The sequence below is a fragment of the Pleurodeles waltl genome, chromosome 11 (assembly GCF_031143425.1).
Source record: "Pleurodeles waltl isolate 20211129_DDA chromosome 11, aPleWal1.hap1.20221129, whole genome shotgun sequence".
NCBI classification, from domain to species: domain Eukaryota; kingdom Metazoa; phylum Chordata; class Amphibia; order Caudata; family Salamandridae; genus Pleurodeles; species Pleurodeles waltl.
The window spans coordinates 54083703-54101294 of record NC_090450.1 but is presented as its reverse complement, the minus strand read 5'-3'; the positions used below and the strand labels follow the sequence as shown (position 1 = coordinate 54101294).

At 43.1% G+C, this 17592-nt stretch overlaps 1 protein-coding gene across 1 annotated transcript in view; it reads left to right on the top strand.

Annotated features, from left to right (window-relative positions):
* Positions 1 to 17592, top strand: part of SPATA16 (spermatogenesis associated 16) — a 552592-nt gene that overhangs the window by 260284 nt on the left and 274716 nt on the right. The window contains exon 4 of the mRNA XM_069212614.1: positions 6267 to 6351. Within this exon, the coding sequence (XP_069068715.1) occupies positions 6267 to 6351 (85 nt within the window). The remainder of the gene's footprint in view (positions 1 to 6266; positions 6352 to 17592) is intronic.

The following is a 17592-nucleotide window of genomic DNA, read 5'->3' as shown; positions in this document are numbered from 1 at the left end:
GATTATGGGCCGGGGGGAAAGGGGGCAAGATGCCAAGGATAGAAAGGTAAAAAAAAAAAACCTTACAGTGGATTTGGGCCTACAAACACCATGGGAACTAAGACAGTTGACCAATTGCAACAGCAAGAATGTCGTCTATATGATCACTTGCCCCTGTGGTTTAAAATATATTGGGATGACAACAAGAAGAGTGGGTACACGCATCTGTGAACACAGAAGCACCATTCGCTATAAAAGAGATGCCACTACGTCACCAATAATCACCATCCTGACCACATGCAATGGGTGGTATTAGACCAACTTAAAACTACAGTGACTAATGTTAAACAGAAACTCCTACTATACGAACAGAGATGGGTACGGAGACTGCGGACCGATACCATTGGACTCAATGACAATATCCAGTGGTCAGCCTTAGGCTAATGGCTATACCATAAAAAGAATATATCCATATTGAGATATACCATGCACAGACTTAACTACTGTCCAGCAAGATTACCACCTTCTTCGCTGGTAAAATCCTTCCCGTGCCCCTCGGGCTGCTGCGCAGACAACCTCTTACTGTCCTCGGTTTTGAAATGATAAAACCCTCCTTACTGAGACAACTACCTATTGTCATCTTCTTTTGCTTTTTCCTCCTCTCCTCCAATTCCTCTTTTTATATTCTTCCCTTTGTCTTCTCTTTCTCTGTTCTTTTTCCTTCCCTTCTTTCCTTTCCTTTCCCCGTGTCGTCTCTTTTTCCTCCTTGTTCCCTTGTTTCCTCTCCTTCGTTCTTTCTTCCAGCTTTCGCCGGTTCTGCCTGTCTTCACGTCTCAATTTTACTCTCTCTACTTCTGCTCTTCTCTGCAACCCTTCCCCTCCCCTCCTCCAGCCTTCCTCTTTACCTTATTCCCCCCCCTTTTTTTTCCCCCTCCTTCCCCTCCGCCCCCCCCCTCCTCCCCTCCTTCTCCTCCCCTCTTTTTATCTTTCATTTTTATTTTTGGCTCTCACTGGATTTTCCCGGGGAACCCTTGAGTGACCAGCGCATCACGAGGTGCGCTGATTAACCAGCGCTGCACCGCGTCCTTTCTCCTGGGAAACAGAGTCCCGTGGGTCCAGTGCTGCGCGCCGCGCCTCTCGCGGCGCGTCATCAAGATGCGTTCGGTCGCGTCCCTGACTCGGGACGCGATCGGAGCACCGGCTTTCCAGGCGGGCCCCATACGCATAGCGCTCCAGCCTGATGACGCCCTTTTAACACCGGAACTTCCTGCAATTAGGACGTATAACGAACGCCGGTGCCTGCCAGCCCAGCATTCATTGGCTCTTTCTCCACATTACCATAAATACTGGGCCAACCCTCCACTCGACATCAGAGCGGTCTGGCACTGGCATGTAGGTACACTCCACGGTATTCCCTTTGGAGTGGTAAGTTTGATCTTGAATTTTCCTGCAATTTGGGTCTTTCATTTACCCTGGTCCTGAGGCAACTCTTCCGGATACCAGCTCAACTTCCCATTTCTTCCTTATTCCTCTTTCTTCCTTATTTTTCTACTCTTTTTTACTATCTCACCTATTTCCTTGCATCTATTACCCTTCTCCCTCCCCTACCTGGACCTTTCTATCCTTGGCATATTGCCAACTCCCACCCCCCCCCCTTTAATCTCCTTTTCTTCCCCACCCTCAAGAGTGTGACTACAAGTGAAAACCCCACCCCCGGCTTTACCCAGACCAGAGGCCATTCGCCCCTAACTCCGGGGTAAGTCAACATTGCATGTGTGTTTGAGTGTTATTCACCTTTGATTGTATATTATCATCTTATTTTTTGCTGTGTTGTGTGCAGTGGTGTGCCACACCTCACCCTTTATAACCTGTAGTTTATCTATTATACATTACAGACCTACCATACCATGAACCACCTGTTCAGGTAGGCTTTTTAGAATTCACTTCTGAGCACCTCACTTAGTATTAGTGCTCCGGGATCCTAGACCCTGACGAATGCCCCCGACCTACCAGCACTTCGAGAGGGCAGAAACATGTTGGTCATACATATTCCTTTTTAAGACTCCAAGACACATTATCCTCTAGTGAGCCTCCTTCCCCGTTCTTAACCTTACCAACATGCACCCCCATTAAAGTTTAACTAATAGAGATTGGTGACATGTATTGTAATTTTATTTCTACCTTATCTGGATCCCTGTAATTTATCCAGCCAGTTTAATTTCAGCACTCCCTCTTGTTCTTTTAACTAAGAGGTTGAGTCCGCCCAAGTAGTACCATCTCACTTGGGTGGGGCTAGGTGGTCAAATGATGAAGCAAGACACTATTATGTGTGTGAGACCACCTAGTCCGTAAGGGGACTCCGCCCCTCCCCTCTTATTTCAACACATCTTTCGCTCCTGAGACACTCTCCACATATGCTTTTCCTCTTCTCTTACAAAAACGTGACCTAATCGGTATTGCCAATTGAGGGAACACTGGTCCAACTCCACCCTCAACCCCAACTACCCCACACCCTTAGTGGCTATATAAAGATTTTGACTGACTGACAGTCACTTTACATATCTCATCTACAATTTACTGAAAAACAAATGAATACTAATCTGTATCTGCACAGAAGCAACAAACAAAAGAGGAATAGAATGCTGTTCATGGGACTTATATGTCCTGTTAAGGATCTATTTTGTTAGGGACCTCATATTGGATTCTGTTTGGAGCTTTTAAGCGCTGCATGGAAGTAGTGAAAAAAGGAATATGCAAAATGGTAGCCTGCTGTCTGGACATAAAATCAAGACCAGGCATCCCTTTTATTAAGCAACTCCAGCTTTTGGCAACAACAGTGGGCTTGTATGACAAACTTTGGACCTCTGAACTTTTCGTTTTTGTACAAATTAAGTACTGGCCATGTGGCAGTAGGCCATATCCAATCAATAATGTCTACCACTAACATGTGATGACTAATATAACATATTTTTTTGTAAGCTGTAAAAGGCTGGGGCACAAGTTATACTTGTGTCAGTAATCTATAAATGGTGAATTTCAGAGTTATTTTTGTTTTTAAACATTAGTTTTTACTTTATTTCAACCCCTTACTCTATTGTCACTTTAGCCTTTGATTTTGTCACTGTATTTCTAGGATTTTTTTATTGGGTTGTAATGTCACTCTGACCTTTGTTTTGTTATAGATAGATAGATAGATAGATAGAAGAGAAAATTGATTGCTGTCTACTTCAAGCAGCACACATCCTGTTAGGTCCAGTCAAAGGTCAAAAGCTATGGCACAGAACAGACAGATTTAACTTTGGCCTGTTAAAAAAAGGTAAATACGGCAATAAGTGATTAGCGGAACTGGGTCAGAGCCAGCAATGAAATTCAGCAAAAAAATGGGGTGAAACCACAAATGTGACTGAGAAGTGGGTAGGCTGAGTAAACAGATGTGGAAAGTGGATGCTGGACTTATGCAGATGTTTCTTTTTTAACTATTTTGAGCCCCTTAAACATCATTATGGTCAAATTTACTTCAGACCTACAGCTCCCCTTACAGTATTAACCCTCAGGTTTCTTCCCTGCATTAACCTCTCAGTTCAGCCTCCTCTTCAGGAAAGACTTTACATTTAACAGCTTCTATTGCAACAAAATGTTGTTCAGGAGCACCTGACTTTGGCCTTGAATGCAAAATATTAGTGCTTTAGCTGCTCAATAGAACTTTGTGACAAAGCTGAAACTGATGGCTAGGGAGTTAACTAACAGTTAAAAGTACCTGTTCCACTGTGCTTGTCAGAATGTGTTTCTGAAACGGATGCGGAACACATTTCAGAACTCATAGCAAATGCGTCCTTGTAGCTTTCTAGAGCTCTAGCCATAAATTCTATGACAAACGAACCCCCTCATTTTGTTTGTTCCTAAAGAAACATCTTTAAGTTTTACAGCTTTGATTCCTTTACAGCATCAGGTGTCCTTTTGTCATAAATACAAAGTGTTAGAGCTCCACATTTTTATTAAACCACTGTGTGAAACTGCAGTTGATTACTATCAAGTTAACTGACATACTGCTGATGGTGTTAGAAGTACGTTTCACTATGCATGTGAGAATGTTTTCCCGAAATAGATGAGGAAAATATTTGGGAACATATAATAAATGGGTCTTCATTTTAGCTTTCCAGAGCACTAATTTTAATTTCTATGATAGAAAGAGCCCCATCCTTGTGTTCATTTCTAAAGTAAATGCTTTAGTCTCACAGCTTTGATTACATCAAGATGGCTTCAGTTGTGCCACACTTTTGTCATGAATGCATAATGCAAGAGCTCTAGTTGTTCATTAGAAAGCTTTGGGAATCTGCAATGGAACACTGTAGATTCATTTGACAGGTTACTGCTGCTGTTTTACTAAGAATATCAGACTTTATTCTCTCCTGGCTGAGGAAGATAGTGTAAACTTATAGAACATGTGCCATTATTTTATCTTTTTGAGCACCTTCCGTAACCTCTATGAGAAAATCATCAAAGAAAACTACTTTCTCTTAAACCTGGTTCATCAAATCCCAGCAGAGGCACAGCATTTGTCACTAGGTACAATCACTTTAGATCAAGTCACAATTCCTAAAAGTAGTTGGTTATAAGCAAGAAATGATTCATACTGTGACTAAGTGACATAGGTGATCTTTCATAACCCTTTAAATGTGCACCTTTTTGTGACATTCAGTGCCAGGTTTTCACTACATGCAATTCAAAGGAACCATGGCCCTTATTTATGAAATGTTTGTGCCACCTTAGCATCATTTTTTTTTAAGCTAAAGCGGTGCAAACCTAACTCCATATTTATATTTTGACGCTAGACTGGTCTAGCGTCAAAATATAGGAGTTTGCCCAATTTTTAGGATGCGCTAACCCACCTTGAAATCAATAAGATGCAAGGTAGGAGTTCCTGTCCTAAAAATGAAGCTACTCCCCCAGCACCATATTTAACTCCTGCACAAAAATGACACGCGAGTGTGAGGTGGACCAAAATAATAGCGCTAAGCCCTCTTAGCGCCATTAGTCAACACCTGGTCAGACAAGGCGTTAAAGTGCATGTAGGCCCATTTCCACGGTGAAACACCAAAGAATAGGTACAAAGATGCCCACCCCAAATCCCAGCAACACCACCACCCACACCACAGGGACACTCCTGGAGGAGGGAGCCAATCCCAGGTAAGTGTTTGTGTGTGGTGTGCCTCTGGGGCCCCTTAAATGGGACTCCCTACCTGGCTCTAGGTATGTAGGGCTTGCCCAGGGGACATTGGTGTTAAAAATGATGCACAACTGCGTTAGTGCAGTTGTTTGACATTTTTCATAAATATGGGTCCATGTTCCTGAGTGCCGCAATGATTGCCACAAAATGTTGCCTATGTTGTGGTCAGCACACCCATCCCTTACATGCCCCTTGTGCTCAGGTTGTGCTCACCTTGCCCCCTGATATTTGTTGAATTCATTTTCAGGGCACACTTTCCGAGTACATTTCTAACTTTCTGCCAAATGTGGTGCAGCCATTTTTATGTATTGCTTCCCAACATTTCCCATTAACAGAATTTAACAGTGGAAATAAGTGGTTTGGGACCCCTCTGTCTCCATTTCATTGGCCCTCTTTACTTTTAATTCATTAAATGGCACAAAAGTTGTTAGCAAAACAAAAAAATGCTTTTCCTATGGAAACTCTGACCTAACTGTAACTACACATAGTGACTGCCACTCTTTAATCTATATGTGTGTGTATATATATTCATATTTATAAATATAGATACATATATAGACACTCAGGCCCATATTTATACTTTTTTAGCTCTGCATTTGCATCATTTTTTGATGCAAAAGCGGCACAAACGTATAAATATTTTGTAAGTTTGCACCGCTTTTGCGTTAAAAAGCGGCGCAAATGCGGCGCTAAAAAAGTATAAATATGGGCCTCAGATTTTCCTTTACCGCCCTCTTTTTATTTTCCTTCTCCCTTATATAAAATATTAAAAAACTACTGATATTATATAATAATAATTTTCATATGTATATTTAGATTATAGATGAGTTAAATTTTGTCTTTTTTTTCGATGACTTGATATATTACATATATAACGTAAAAGAAATAATTTCAGCCCTAAATAGAATGTATGTGTCCAACTTAATAATACCTATAAGATACAGTAAAAGTAACGTGCAGATGTTGTTGTCAAAGCTTTTACCCTAATTTCATTCTGCAAAGAGTTTCCAAGACTGGCTCTTGCATCTGGCATTCACCGTGTTTCTGCCTTTGTCAATAGGAGCGCCATGATTGCTGACTACATGTACTGGCTGTCAGGAGGCCGCGAGCCGCGCATCAGCAAGCTCATCAAACTGTATTGGCAGGTAACAATTGATGGGCAACCAGGAGGGCTCAGCCCGGCGCACTTTTAGAGCCAAGATGAAGGATGAGCGCTTAAAGGACTGCCGACAAGCGGAGCTCTGGGCACATCAATCAGCGGGGTGGTAACATATTTATAATGAAGCTGAAGCCTTGAAACCGCTATTGGTAAATATTTTAAGATCTCGCGCGCTGATTTCGAGCAGAGAGGTACTAAACGTGCAAACACAGGAGGTCGAACCATAACATTTATTCGGCCAAATGTTACAATGCCAGCAAATCGTGGGTTTGTTTTATTTCGATGTGGCAATTATCTTGCGTCCTATTGGCTACATGTTGCAATTCATGCATCTGTAAAAATGCGCATGTTTCCATTTAGAACGAACTGCATAGCGAAATGGAACTGCTACACTTTTGCAACCAGAAAGCTGATGCTAATGACAAAAACACAAATTCTGTAACTGTGAAAAAGCAGTTTGCTGCGTTTCGAGTTCAGACAGGCGTAGCGCTTTTCTGATCCATTGCAGCGTATGTATCAATGCAATGCAAGCTCAGGCCCACATCTGCCACGGTTTTGTGTCTGGATGCATCACATTTGTGGCGCAGCCCCGAGGTAGGAGTTACATGGGCAGTGCTTAATTTGTGCTTGTTGTTTGCTGCGAGCAAAAGACACATATGGGAAAGACGGAGGAAGAGAAAAACAAAAAAGCATCACAATGGGAGAAAGTAGAAAGCTGCAAGAGTGAGCTGAAGGGGCAGGGAGTGGCCTTAAATGGATTGAAGAGGCCTGAAATGGATTGAAGAGGCCTGAGATGGCTTCAGGATTACGCTGCCTCAGTATTCCGTGTTCCCACATTTAATTGCAGCAGCCGGGGGTTTAAGAGAAGGGCTTAGAGCACCGGCACGTTTTAATTTACAAATTAAGCACTGCACATGGGTGAGCATTGGCGTTTCTATGCATCCACCCATGTATTTTGAACCAAATCCATATTTACCAAAGTTAATATACCTGGGTTTGCTCCAAAATGGTGCGCTACGCCGAAAGAAGTGTAACGAGGAGAAATATCTTTATTTCTCCTTGATAATTCCTCTTTCCGTTAGTGATTCATTCTGCAGTACACATACATAGAGGAATATGCCACTAAGGATTGTGTTTGTGCAGGAAGGTCTCCATTCCTGCACCAACAATCCTGCCTGTAATGCTGATACCCGTGCACTCCGATGCAAGGGTGTCTGTGTTTGCGCTAGGCAGTGCGCCAGGACTAGGACTGAGCAGAAATGCTCTATCTTTGTAACTATGGAGCACTTCTGCTCTAACCCTTTCACGCAACACAGCGCAGCAAGATTTCTAGTTGCACAAGGGTTGCATAATTTTTTTTAAATGTGGCCCCACAATTGCAGTTGCAAACCATCAGTATTACATCAGAGTTGGGATGGTCTTTTATTTGCTTAAGAGAGCTGTACCAATTGGGAAGCTTTCTCTTTGAGAGACATTGTTTTTGGTCTCAGGAGGGAGCAGATGATGGTCCATGGGCCAACACAGCATGCTCCCCCGATATCATAGCGTACAGGAAAATCTTTTCATTTTAAAGCAGTAACATAACTGCTTTAAAAAACAATTGTCCTGTCAAGAATATGAGGTCTAGAATTGATGCCTGCTGTCGCTTGCACGTGTCCATTCCAGCATTCTCAGGCGATTGCAAGGCCATCGCAGAATACCTCCATCTAGGTAATATTCTTTGGTCAAGAGGATAAGCGACCTGCTGCGAATCCACATTTGCAACGTGCCTGATTAGTACATCAGGTACATCACCAGAAGCTGCACATGTTGCAAAAAAATCAGAGCGTAATTTGCAGCCACTTTTTACGACCCGCCAAATGATACCGCAGGCCATTAGTTCCTTTATCCAATGGATTCTTCTATAGTAATCAAAGAATAGAAAGTCTAAGGTGTCCTCATAATCTGCCTATAATCTTCATTATTGTGAGCTCTCTTTTCCCCTCTCAAGCTCTACAGTATGCGGATTAGTCTTATTCAAGAAAAAAGCAAACATACTATTCCTTTCAATTTAATGAAACCATTTGTCCCACAACCCTTGGTCTTACCTTTCACCTGGGTCCATAACACACACATAGGACGTTTTCCTTGTTTGCGCTGGGCCCACCGTTCAAAAGATGTGCCCTGCACATTCAAGTAGAATGCGCCATATTAGCATGAAATCACTGTCCTCAGGGCAGCTGCTAACTCTCGCTGCACTGGGGGCAGAGCATTCAAGTGAAATACAGAGAGGCTTTGAAGCAGCCGCTCATGTTTGTGTGCAGACGGCAGCCCACCTGCACTTTAAAGAGGGGAGGGAGACCCCCTTGCAGGTGGGTGCAGTGAGTGACTGCACCCACCTGGAAGGGGAAGTCTGGAAGGTCCATAGTGCCCGTTTCACCCACTCCAGAGGGCTGCCATCAGGGGGCACACTGACAGTGCACCATCATTTTGTGAGGCACTCAGTGCACCACCAGATGGCTTCTTTACCTTTGCACCTTGTTCTGCTTTCCTGCTCTTGTCTCATGACCAAGCTTACAGAACCTCTCTGGAATGCCCTTCTGAGTTTAAAGAAGACATTTATTGTTATTATTACTTCACCACGAGGTTCTTGAGAGACGAAATTAGTAGATTGGAAGCACACGTTCAAAAGTAGTCGCAGCAATGAAAGCAAAATATATCAAAGTACTTCTCAGTTGCAATGTACACAGCAAATACATGTGATTATATTATAGCATAACTTCAAAGCATAAAAGTCAAAATTGCATCACCGTAGGGCTGTAGGGCCTATCCCTATGCTTCATCTTTCTGGGGCTTCAAGTTGATGACTCCGTTCAACTGCGAGAAAGAGATTTTCTACCCAAATGGGAGACAGGCAACTGACGTCTCCGTTCCTGTCTGAAGTCAAAGCAGATTCAATCTAACTCTGCTGTAGTCCAGAGTCATCCTTAAAAGCAAACTCAGTGTGAGAACCGAAGAAACTTGGAGAGTGGCCAATTCTTCGAGCCTCACTCGCTCTCAGACTGGATTGAGAGGTAAACACAAAATCTACGTGCTCTTATCAGCTATGGTCTGGTGTGAAAAACACAGCTTGGTCTATCATGTGGAAAAACACAGCTTGGAAAAACACAGCTCATCTGCAGTGTCTCAACTGCAATGTCTAACCCCACGTTAAAGCCAATAAGCAGCTAACCTAAATACCAAATGTAATGTCTAATGTCATGTCAAAGCCAATAGGCTGCTAGACTGAATACAGAATGTAATGGCTAACTCCATGTTAAAGTCAATAGGCAGCTAAACTGAACACAACATGTAATGTGCTACTTGTGAACATTGAGAAACTAATATGCGCAGTGGTGAAACACAAAGTCATTGGTCAAACACAATTAATAGCATCACATTCCACCCTATGACCAATGAATTTTTGTTTACATACCTCTTATTTCAAACAAAAAACAAAGACATCAACACAAAAAACATAATAAGCAAATCAGATTTCAATGATAAAAGCAGTCACTGTAAAGCAATGGAAGTGGATTAACATATTGATCTCATAACCTTTCACATCAGATACATCTACACAGAAAAGACTGAAACTTATATACTCTGAGTGTCTCTAAAACAACAAGTTGATGTAGCATGAGTTCTACTCATGTAAAGGTGCACGGTCCACCTGAAAGGTTTGCTGGAATGTAAGCGAAAGTCAGAGTTCCACACGAAAAAACACAGACAGTTAACTGTTAAGGTTGCTCATTTCCAGTGGAAGAATGTAATCAAACAAGTTGAACTTGAACTGAAGGTGCCATTTGCGCAAAATGGATCCATGGGGTTTGTACTTTACTCGATCAGGTTCAGGTTTGGGGTTCGGTCCCTTCCCCGCCCCCAGACACCCAAAGGGAGACCACACAGCACACTCCTGGTCAGTGGCGAGTTGTGGTAGGATCTGCAAAAGAAAAAAGTATGACTTTTCTTGCAAATAACATTTGTCATCTGAAATGTGCCCTTCCTCTTCCTTTCCCTGTTTTATAGTCAGCAGGACGTTTTTGGGGCCCTTTGTTATAATTTCTGCAGGTTCTGGAGGGTCATTTGGGGAGCCATGTCAAAGCCAATAGGCAGCTAACCCAAATAGCAGATGTAATGTCTAATGCCATGTCAAAGCCAATAGGCAGCTAAACTGAATACAGAATGTAATGGCTAACTCCATGTTAAAGCCAATAGGCATCTAAACTGAACACAACATGTAATGTGCTACTGGTGAACATTGAGCAACTAATATGCGCAGTGGTGAAACACAAAGTCATTGGTCAAACACAATTAATAGCATCACACACCTGTGTCCATAATATAGTGCGGGCGCAGAGGCAAAGAGATTCCCTCATTTGCCTGGGGCACGCACCCCATGCAAAAGAGGGAACTCCGTCTGAGGATACCTCTGGTGCAATATGTGTGCGAGCTCTAACTGTATTACTGGAGGGGCTGCACAACCATCTGTGGCTCCTTCTGTTATGTCAAAGTGCCACGGAGGTGCGCAAAAGGGGAGCGAACACTCATTGTGCCCCAAGGAACTTTGCATAATACAGCCCTAAGCACTTCCACAACTGGTGTAAGCAGAAAGCAAAGTTCAGGGAGGGAGGAAACCAAGGTTTAGGTTATCGAGTATTTCCTGTAAGTAATCCAACATTATTTTATCTCTTTTACTAGTCCATACCCTACTGCATGAGGCTACCCCAATGAGTGCTATGCCTTGAAACACCCATGGCAGTGTAACACACATCATACACAGCTCATGACCGTTATGAGGGAGTACCACTTCAAAAAGGTCAATTAGGAACGAAACAATGGTTCAATGATGAATCAATCACCAAAGATAATTGACAAGTTAACCGTATACTTTTGAACCATGAAACAATCTACTCACAGGAAGGAATTCTTACCAATAGTTGAAAAAGTTACAGGATACCTCGAGGAAATCAAAGTTACATCAGGAGGCATTTAGGGCCTGATTTAGATCTTGGCAGGGAATACTTTGTCACAAACTCGACGGATATCTCGTCCATTGTATTACAATCCCATTATGTTCTATGGAGACCATAATGCTGCAGACGGCATGTCCGTCACGTTTGTGATGTGGTATTCCATCTCTGACATCTAAATCAGGCCCTTAGTTTTCCAAATGCTAGTAGTGTCAAAACCTACTCGAGGCCCAGAGACAGACAGGAAGATTGCTGTACCCAGTAGTATGGTCTTTCTTTGATGCTGTATGTCCTTATGTTTTCTGGCATCTTTCCTCAAAAATATAAAAGAATAATTGTACTTGTTTGAGCACTTGGCTAGTGAGCTGTTATTTGTGTATGTTAAAGGTAGCTGAAGTAAACTATATTGTCTGCCTCCAGTCATTATTTACAGTGGCATTGTGCTACTATTTGCCAATATACTTATGCCTCTCCGAGATATATTTGGACCTGAAATACTGACAGATCAGTAATGGAAGAGGATTTTTCTTCATGTCAAGAAGTTCTCAACCAATGTCTGTTTCAAGCTAAAACAATAAGTGATGGACGGAATGCTGAACATTGTCAAACACTCACCCCCAGCCACAGATCTGGGATTAATCCATCGTTCTTTTGCTCACCATGCCACCCCAGTTCAGGCTGGACTGTTCCCATGGGGAACAGGGTCAAGACTGATTTGTATATGGCTGGGTCCAAACTGGAATGGCATGGGCAGCAAAAAAACAATGGATATAGGCCCAGATCACTGTACTGGGGGTGAATGTTTGACAATGTTCAGCATTCTGTCCATCACTTGTTGTTTTTGTTTTGTTTCAAGCTCATTGCCTTTACCATATTGAATAGGAGACATATACGACCACAGTTTCTATAGTTCTGCTACTAAGCGCCTGATTTTGATTTGATCAGACAGGTTGCTCTGTGACAGAGGTGACAGATATCCCATCCACCGAAATATAAATCCCATTATTTCCTATGGGATTTATATTTCAGCAAACGGGATATCCATCACTGTGTGAAAGAGTAATCTGTCAGCCGAAATCTAAATCAGGCCCTAAGGCTTCCTTCCTCCTGAGATGTGGTTGGGAAGTATATAGCAATTCATATGATCTGGACATGTCAGAGGGTGACAAAGCAGTGCTCCAGGTCACGCACTTCGCCTCAAAAAACATTAGTGTTTTGAATATTCAAAACCACGTAGGGTACACAATAAAAAGTCCGAAATATTAGAGATATTAAAGGTTCAATACTATATGCAGAGACTGGATCCTAAAGTCTCATTCTACAGAAGCAGAAAGATATTAAAAACAAGACTGCACAATTATTTAGATTTTTTCAACACTACAGCATTTGTCTACTTGGTAGCCTGAAATGAATAGCATGAGTTCCATAGCTGTATCCTTTTCAGAAGACGTTTAATAAGCTTGACCCCTAGTCCCAATACTTTGTACAGAATAGCAATGTTGATGAAAGCCCTTACTTTCCAGCAGTCAAACGTAGTGGCAATTTGATCAGTGGTCTGCTATGTACCTTAGGATTGGTAGCGCTTTCCTTTCTTCCTTCTCTGGGTCATATTCTTCTTTTCATGCACTGGTTCAATACCCGCATCATGTTTGTGCCATTAAGAAACATTTTCAATATATTTTCTAGTCTATTATATAGGTACATGGTCTAATGATCATACTTTTTTGCAAATGTTAACACCTGCATGTTACGAACATCCTTATATACCCTTTTGGTTACTGACTTCTAATTGTAGAGAAAACATAGCACTTGTGGCTGAATAATTTGATATTTCATCACCAGTTTTACATGGATTACTGATCTTGTCCCATTCATATGGGCGAGCAAGTTTGTCTTGGTCCATGGCTGTCATGGTAACAAAGTCTTCCCCTGGGCCATACTGTTGTAGAGAGACTAGATAACAAATGTATTACCAACCTTAGACTGTCGTGATCATTAGGGATTAGTTATCCATGAGGAAGGTTGAGTACATGGATTTTCGGTCTCTTTCACATATATTTAATTGAAAAACACTGTGAAAATTTAGTTTTGATTCAGCGAGCATAAACCTGTGACCAGCCTGAAATTCACCGATTAGGGCATGAAACACACAACTCATACCACAGCTCATACTGACTCCCATAGTTTGCTTTTGGTAATAGGCTTTTCCAGGCACAGGTCCTCCACTAGGACGGAGGAGTAGCCCCCCGGAGGCAGCTGCACACCTTTTACCAAAAAAACGATATTAAACTACGTTTATTATTGTTTTTTGGTAAAAGGGGTGGGGCCACAGACTGTGACGAGCACTGAGGGGTATGGCACAGCACTCCCCCTCACTGTGCATGTATGTTTGGCTGGCCATCTCAGGCCAGCCAAACACACATGCTCAGTGTGCTCTCTGGGCTGGAGAGAGCAGGCACAAGCTCCCAGTCTGCCTGGGACCGCATTGGCTGGGTGCTCCCAGCCAATCCTGACGCTGCTCTATGCAGCGTCAGGATTGGCTGCAGGGCAGGATAGGGAGCCTGTGCCTGCAGCCTGTCTGGAGGGGAGAGGAGCATTGTGTTAACGGCGGCTGTGACGATTCAGGTGAGTTTTTTTTATTTTTATTAATCCCCCCACCCGTGCGTGCGCCGCCCCTCCTTTGCATCACAAGCCGCTCCTGGTCTTTTCTATTACACGTCATCAGCAAAGTTGCTTAGTGAGCAAATAAGGTGGCAAGATATAACAGTGAAGTTTAAAGAGAATGGATGTTTTTTTTAATGATATACTGCATTCACCTACTGTATACTTGTCAGCCCTTCGAATGTCCTTCAGCTGTGCACAGCAGGGTTTGTCTAAAGGGCCCGGCCGTCTACCAGGCACAGTTCGCAGCCCTACCTAAATATCGATCCCAGTCCCTTTAAAAATGTGTTTATTCCAATTTTATTATAAGGTGGAGGGTTCTCGGACCCTTAAGGGTTCTAGGCTTGCAAACATGGTTGTGGAGTTTCAGAACTTGCCATAACAAAATTCGAATTTTAAATTCTGGGGAGGTCCCGTTGAGATCCACCACATTGAACCAGGTCAGGGGATACTCTCCCTACCCCCTTTCTGACTTTTTACTGTTTTTTTTCTCGAAACAGGGACAGAGCTTTGCATCCTGTAATGGGTTGGTTGAACAGAAAATGTTCTCATGTGGTCAACGACTCGGAGCCTTTGAGTCGCAGACTCAATTTTGGGTCCAAGGATGTGAAGTGGACAATGAGGAATTGTTCCCTCCCCAATCACTTTTATTTCTTTTTTTAATTTGTGTTCTCAAACGGTTCTGAAATCTGAGTTCAAGGACAATTCAGGGGTTCCAATTTTGTGAACCCAACAATAAAACCCATCTTAAAAATGATTTAGATCCAGAATGAGGGTTGAGGGGACAGTCCCCTACTGTTTGAATATTTTTCAGATGCAGGGATACAGCCCCATGCCCTGTAATGGTTGGTGAAAGAAAAACTATTCTTTGCAGGTTCAGACTGTCACTTCATTTCTCAATTTGTATTGTTTTGGTTAACTAGAGCCCTATAGGGTACACAAAAACGTTTCAGACATTACAAGCATAAATACACATCGTAAAATGGGTTCCTAAACCATTAATATACTGAAGCAGAAAGGGTGGTGTTAATTGGCAGTGCTCCATGGCTATTTCACTGTTCTGCATATTTATTCAGAAATGTTTAAACCTTTGAACAATTTACAAAAGACAGGACAAGGCAATGTTGTAACCACTCCTATTACAAATCAACGCTGTATTTTAAAATATCTAGTGCATATGGATCCAGAAGGTCAGCTAATTCACCCTCCCAATTGGAAACTGCTTTCCAATAATATTAACCAGATTGGGATCCAACACTCACAAGATTTAAATGTCCAAATAGTACAGCTCTAGAAAATGAAGGCCATTATTAGATCCACTCTTTCCCAAAGCAATTCTCTTTCAGTTCACGATTTTTTTAAACTTATTTTATTGCCAGAACAATTTCCAAGACAGAAGTCTTGAACGCAATCAAAAGTCGGCCATCACATTTGTAGTCTGTAGCCAACGAATTTTGTTCTATGCAAACATCATCAGGACTCAACGACTGTCAAATTCACCTACTGTGTCCATTCCTGATGGTGTAGCACAAATTGTATGGTCACCACAATAGTTTCAATTCCACTGTGCTTAAAGCACCCAATCGTGCAGAGCTGCTTTGCACATGAGAAGCAATTACAGGCACCACCATTTCATCAAGCAAGCAGTAGTTAAGACCTGGTCCTGTCACTGCTGGTGAAGCAGAACCATGTCAAGCGGAGCCCAATCAGCCTGAAAGGCTGCAACTTCCGAAGACTCTTCACTGCTGACAAATCGACCCAGTTGCTGTAAGTGCAATGCCTGGGCACACATCAACACTCTTGCTGGAGGGCCCATTCCAGTGATACCTGTTATGAAGGGAAGTCACTGCTGAGTTGCCACCTCCCCCACCAAGTGAAATTCAGTCTCATAGTGTGCTATGTATTCTTATCTGTAAGATCATTTAAAATTGCTAAATTGCATGTCACATTAAGAATTAGGTCATGAGCACTACTTTTGGTGTGCATGTTATGGTTTGCATGGCAGTTTCACATGGATCCTAAGTTGGCCAATGGCATAATATGGCCATTTGGCCAGGCTAGAGTCAGTAGGACTTTGCATTTCCTCCTCCTGGTCAATGTCCTGCTCCTACCTACTGTAGGAGGCTGGACTGGCTTGTAGTGAGTACCTAGGGGTACTTGCACCTTGCACAAGGCCCAGTTATCCCTTATTAGTGTATAGGGTGTCTAGCAGCTTAGGCTGATAGATAATGGTAGCTTAGCAGAGCAGCTTAGGCTGAACTAGGAGACGTGTGAAGCTACTACAGAACCACCTAGTGTCATATGCACAATGTCATAAGAAAACACAATACACAGTTATACTAAAAATAAAGGTACTTTATTTTTATGACAATATGCCAAAGTATCTTAGAGTGTACCCTCAGTGAGAGGATAGGAAATATACACAAGATATATATACACAATACCAGAAATATGCAGTATAGTCTTAGAAAACAGTGCAAACAATGTATAGTTACAATAGGATGCAATGGAGACACATAGGGATAGGGGCAACACAAACCATATACTCCAGAAGTGGAATGCGAACCACGAATGGACCCCAAACCTATGTGACCTTGTAGAGGGTCGCTGGGACTATTAGAAAATAGTGAGGGTTAGAAAAATAGCCCACCCCAAGACCCTGAAAAGTGAGTGCAAAGTGCACTAAAGTTCCCCTAAAGACAAAGAAGTCGTGTTAGAGGAATAATGCAGGAAAGACACAAACCAACAATGCAACAATGCTGGATTTCCAATCTGGGGTACCTGTGGAACAAGGGGACCAAGTCCAAAAGTCACAAGCAAGTCGGAGATGGGCAGATGCCCAGGAAATGCCAGCTGCGGGTGCAAAGAAGCTTCGACTGGACTAAAGAAGCTGCGGTTTCTGCAGGAACGCAAAGGGCTAGAGACTTCTCCTTTGGAGGACGGATCCCACTCCCCTTGTAGAGTCGTGCAGAAGTGCTTTCCCGCCGAAAGAATGCCAACAAGCCTTGCTAGCTGCAAATCGTGCGGTTAGCGTTTTTGGACGCTGCTGCGGCCCAGGAGGGACCAGGAGATCGCAAATTGGACCAGGAGGTAGAGGGGACGTCGAGCAAGACAAGGAGCCCTCTTAGCAGCAGGTAGCACCCGGAGAAGTGCCAGAAACAGGCACTACAAGGATGTGTGAAACGGTGCTCACCCGAAGTTACACAAAGGAGTCCCACGTCACCGGAGACCAACTTAGAAAGTCGTGCAATGCAGGTCAGAGTGCCGTGGACCCAGGCTTGGCTGTGCACAAAGGATTTCCGCCGGAAGTGCACAGGGGCCGGAGTAGCTGCAAAAGTCGCGGTTCCCAGCAATGCAGCCCAGTGAGGTGAGGCAAGGACTTACCTCCACCAAACTTGGACTGAAGAGTCACTGGACTGTGGGAGTCACTTGGACAGAGTTGCTGGATTCGAGGGACCTCGCTCGTTGTGCTGAGAGGAGACCCAAGGGACCGGTAATGCAGCTTTTTGGTGCCTGCGGTTGCAGGGGGAAGATTCCGTCGACCCACGGGAGATTTCTTCGGAGCTTCTAGTGCA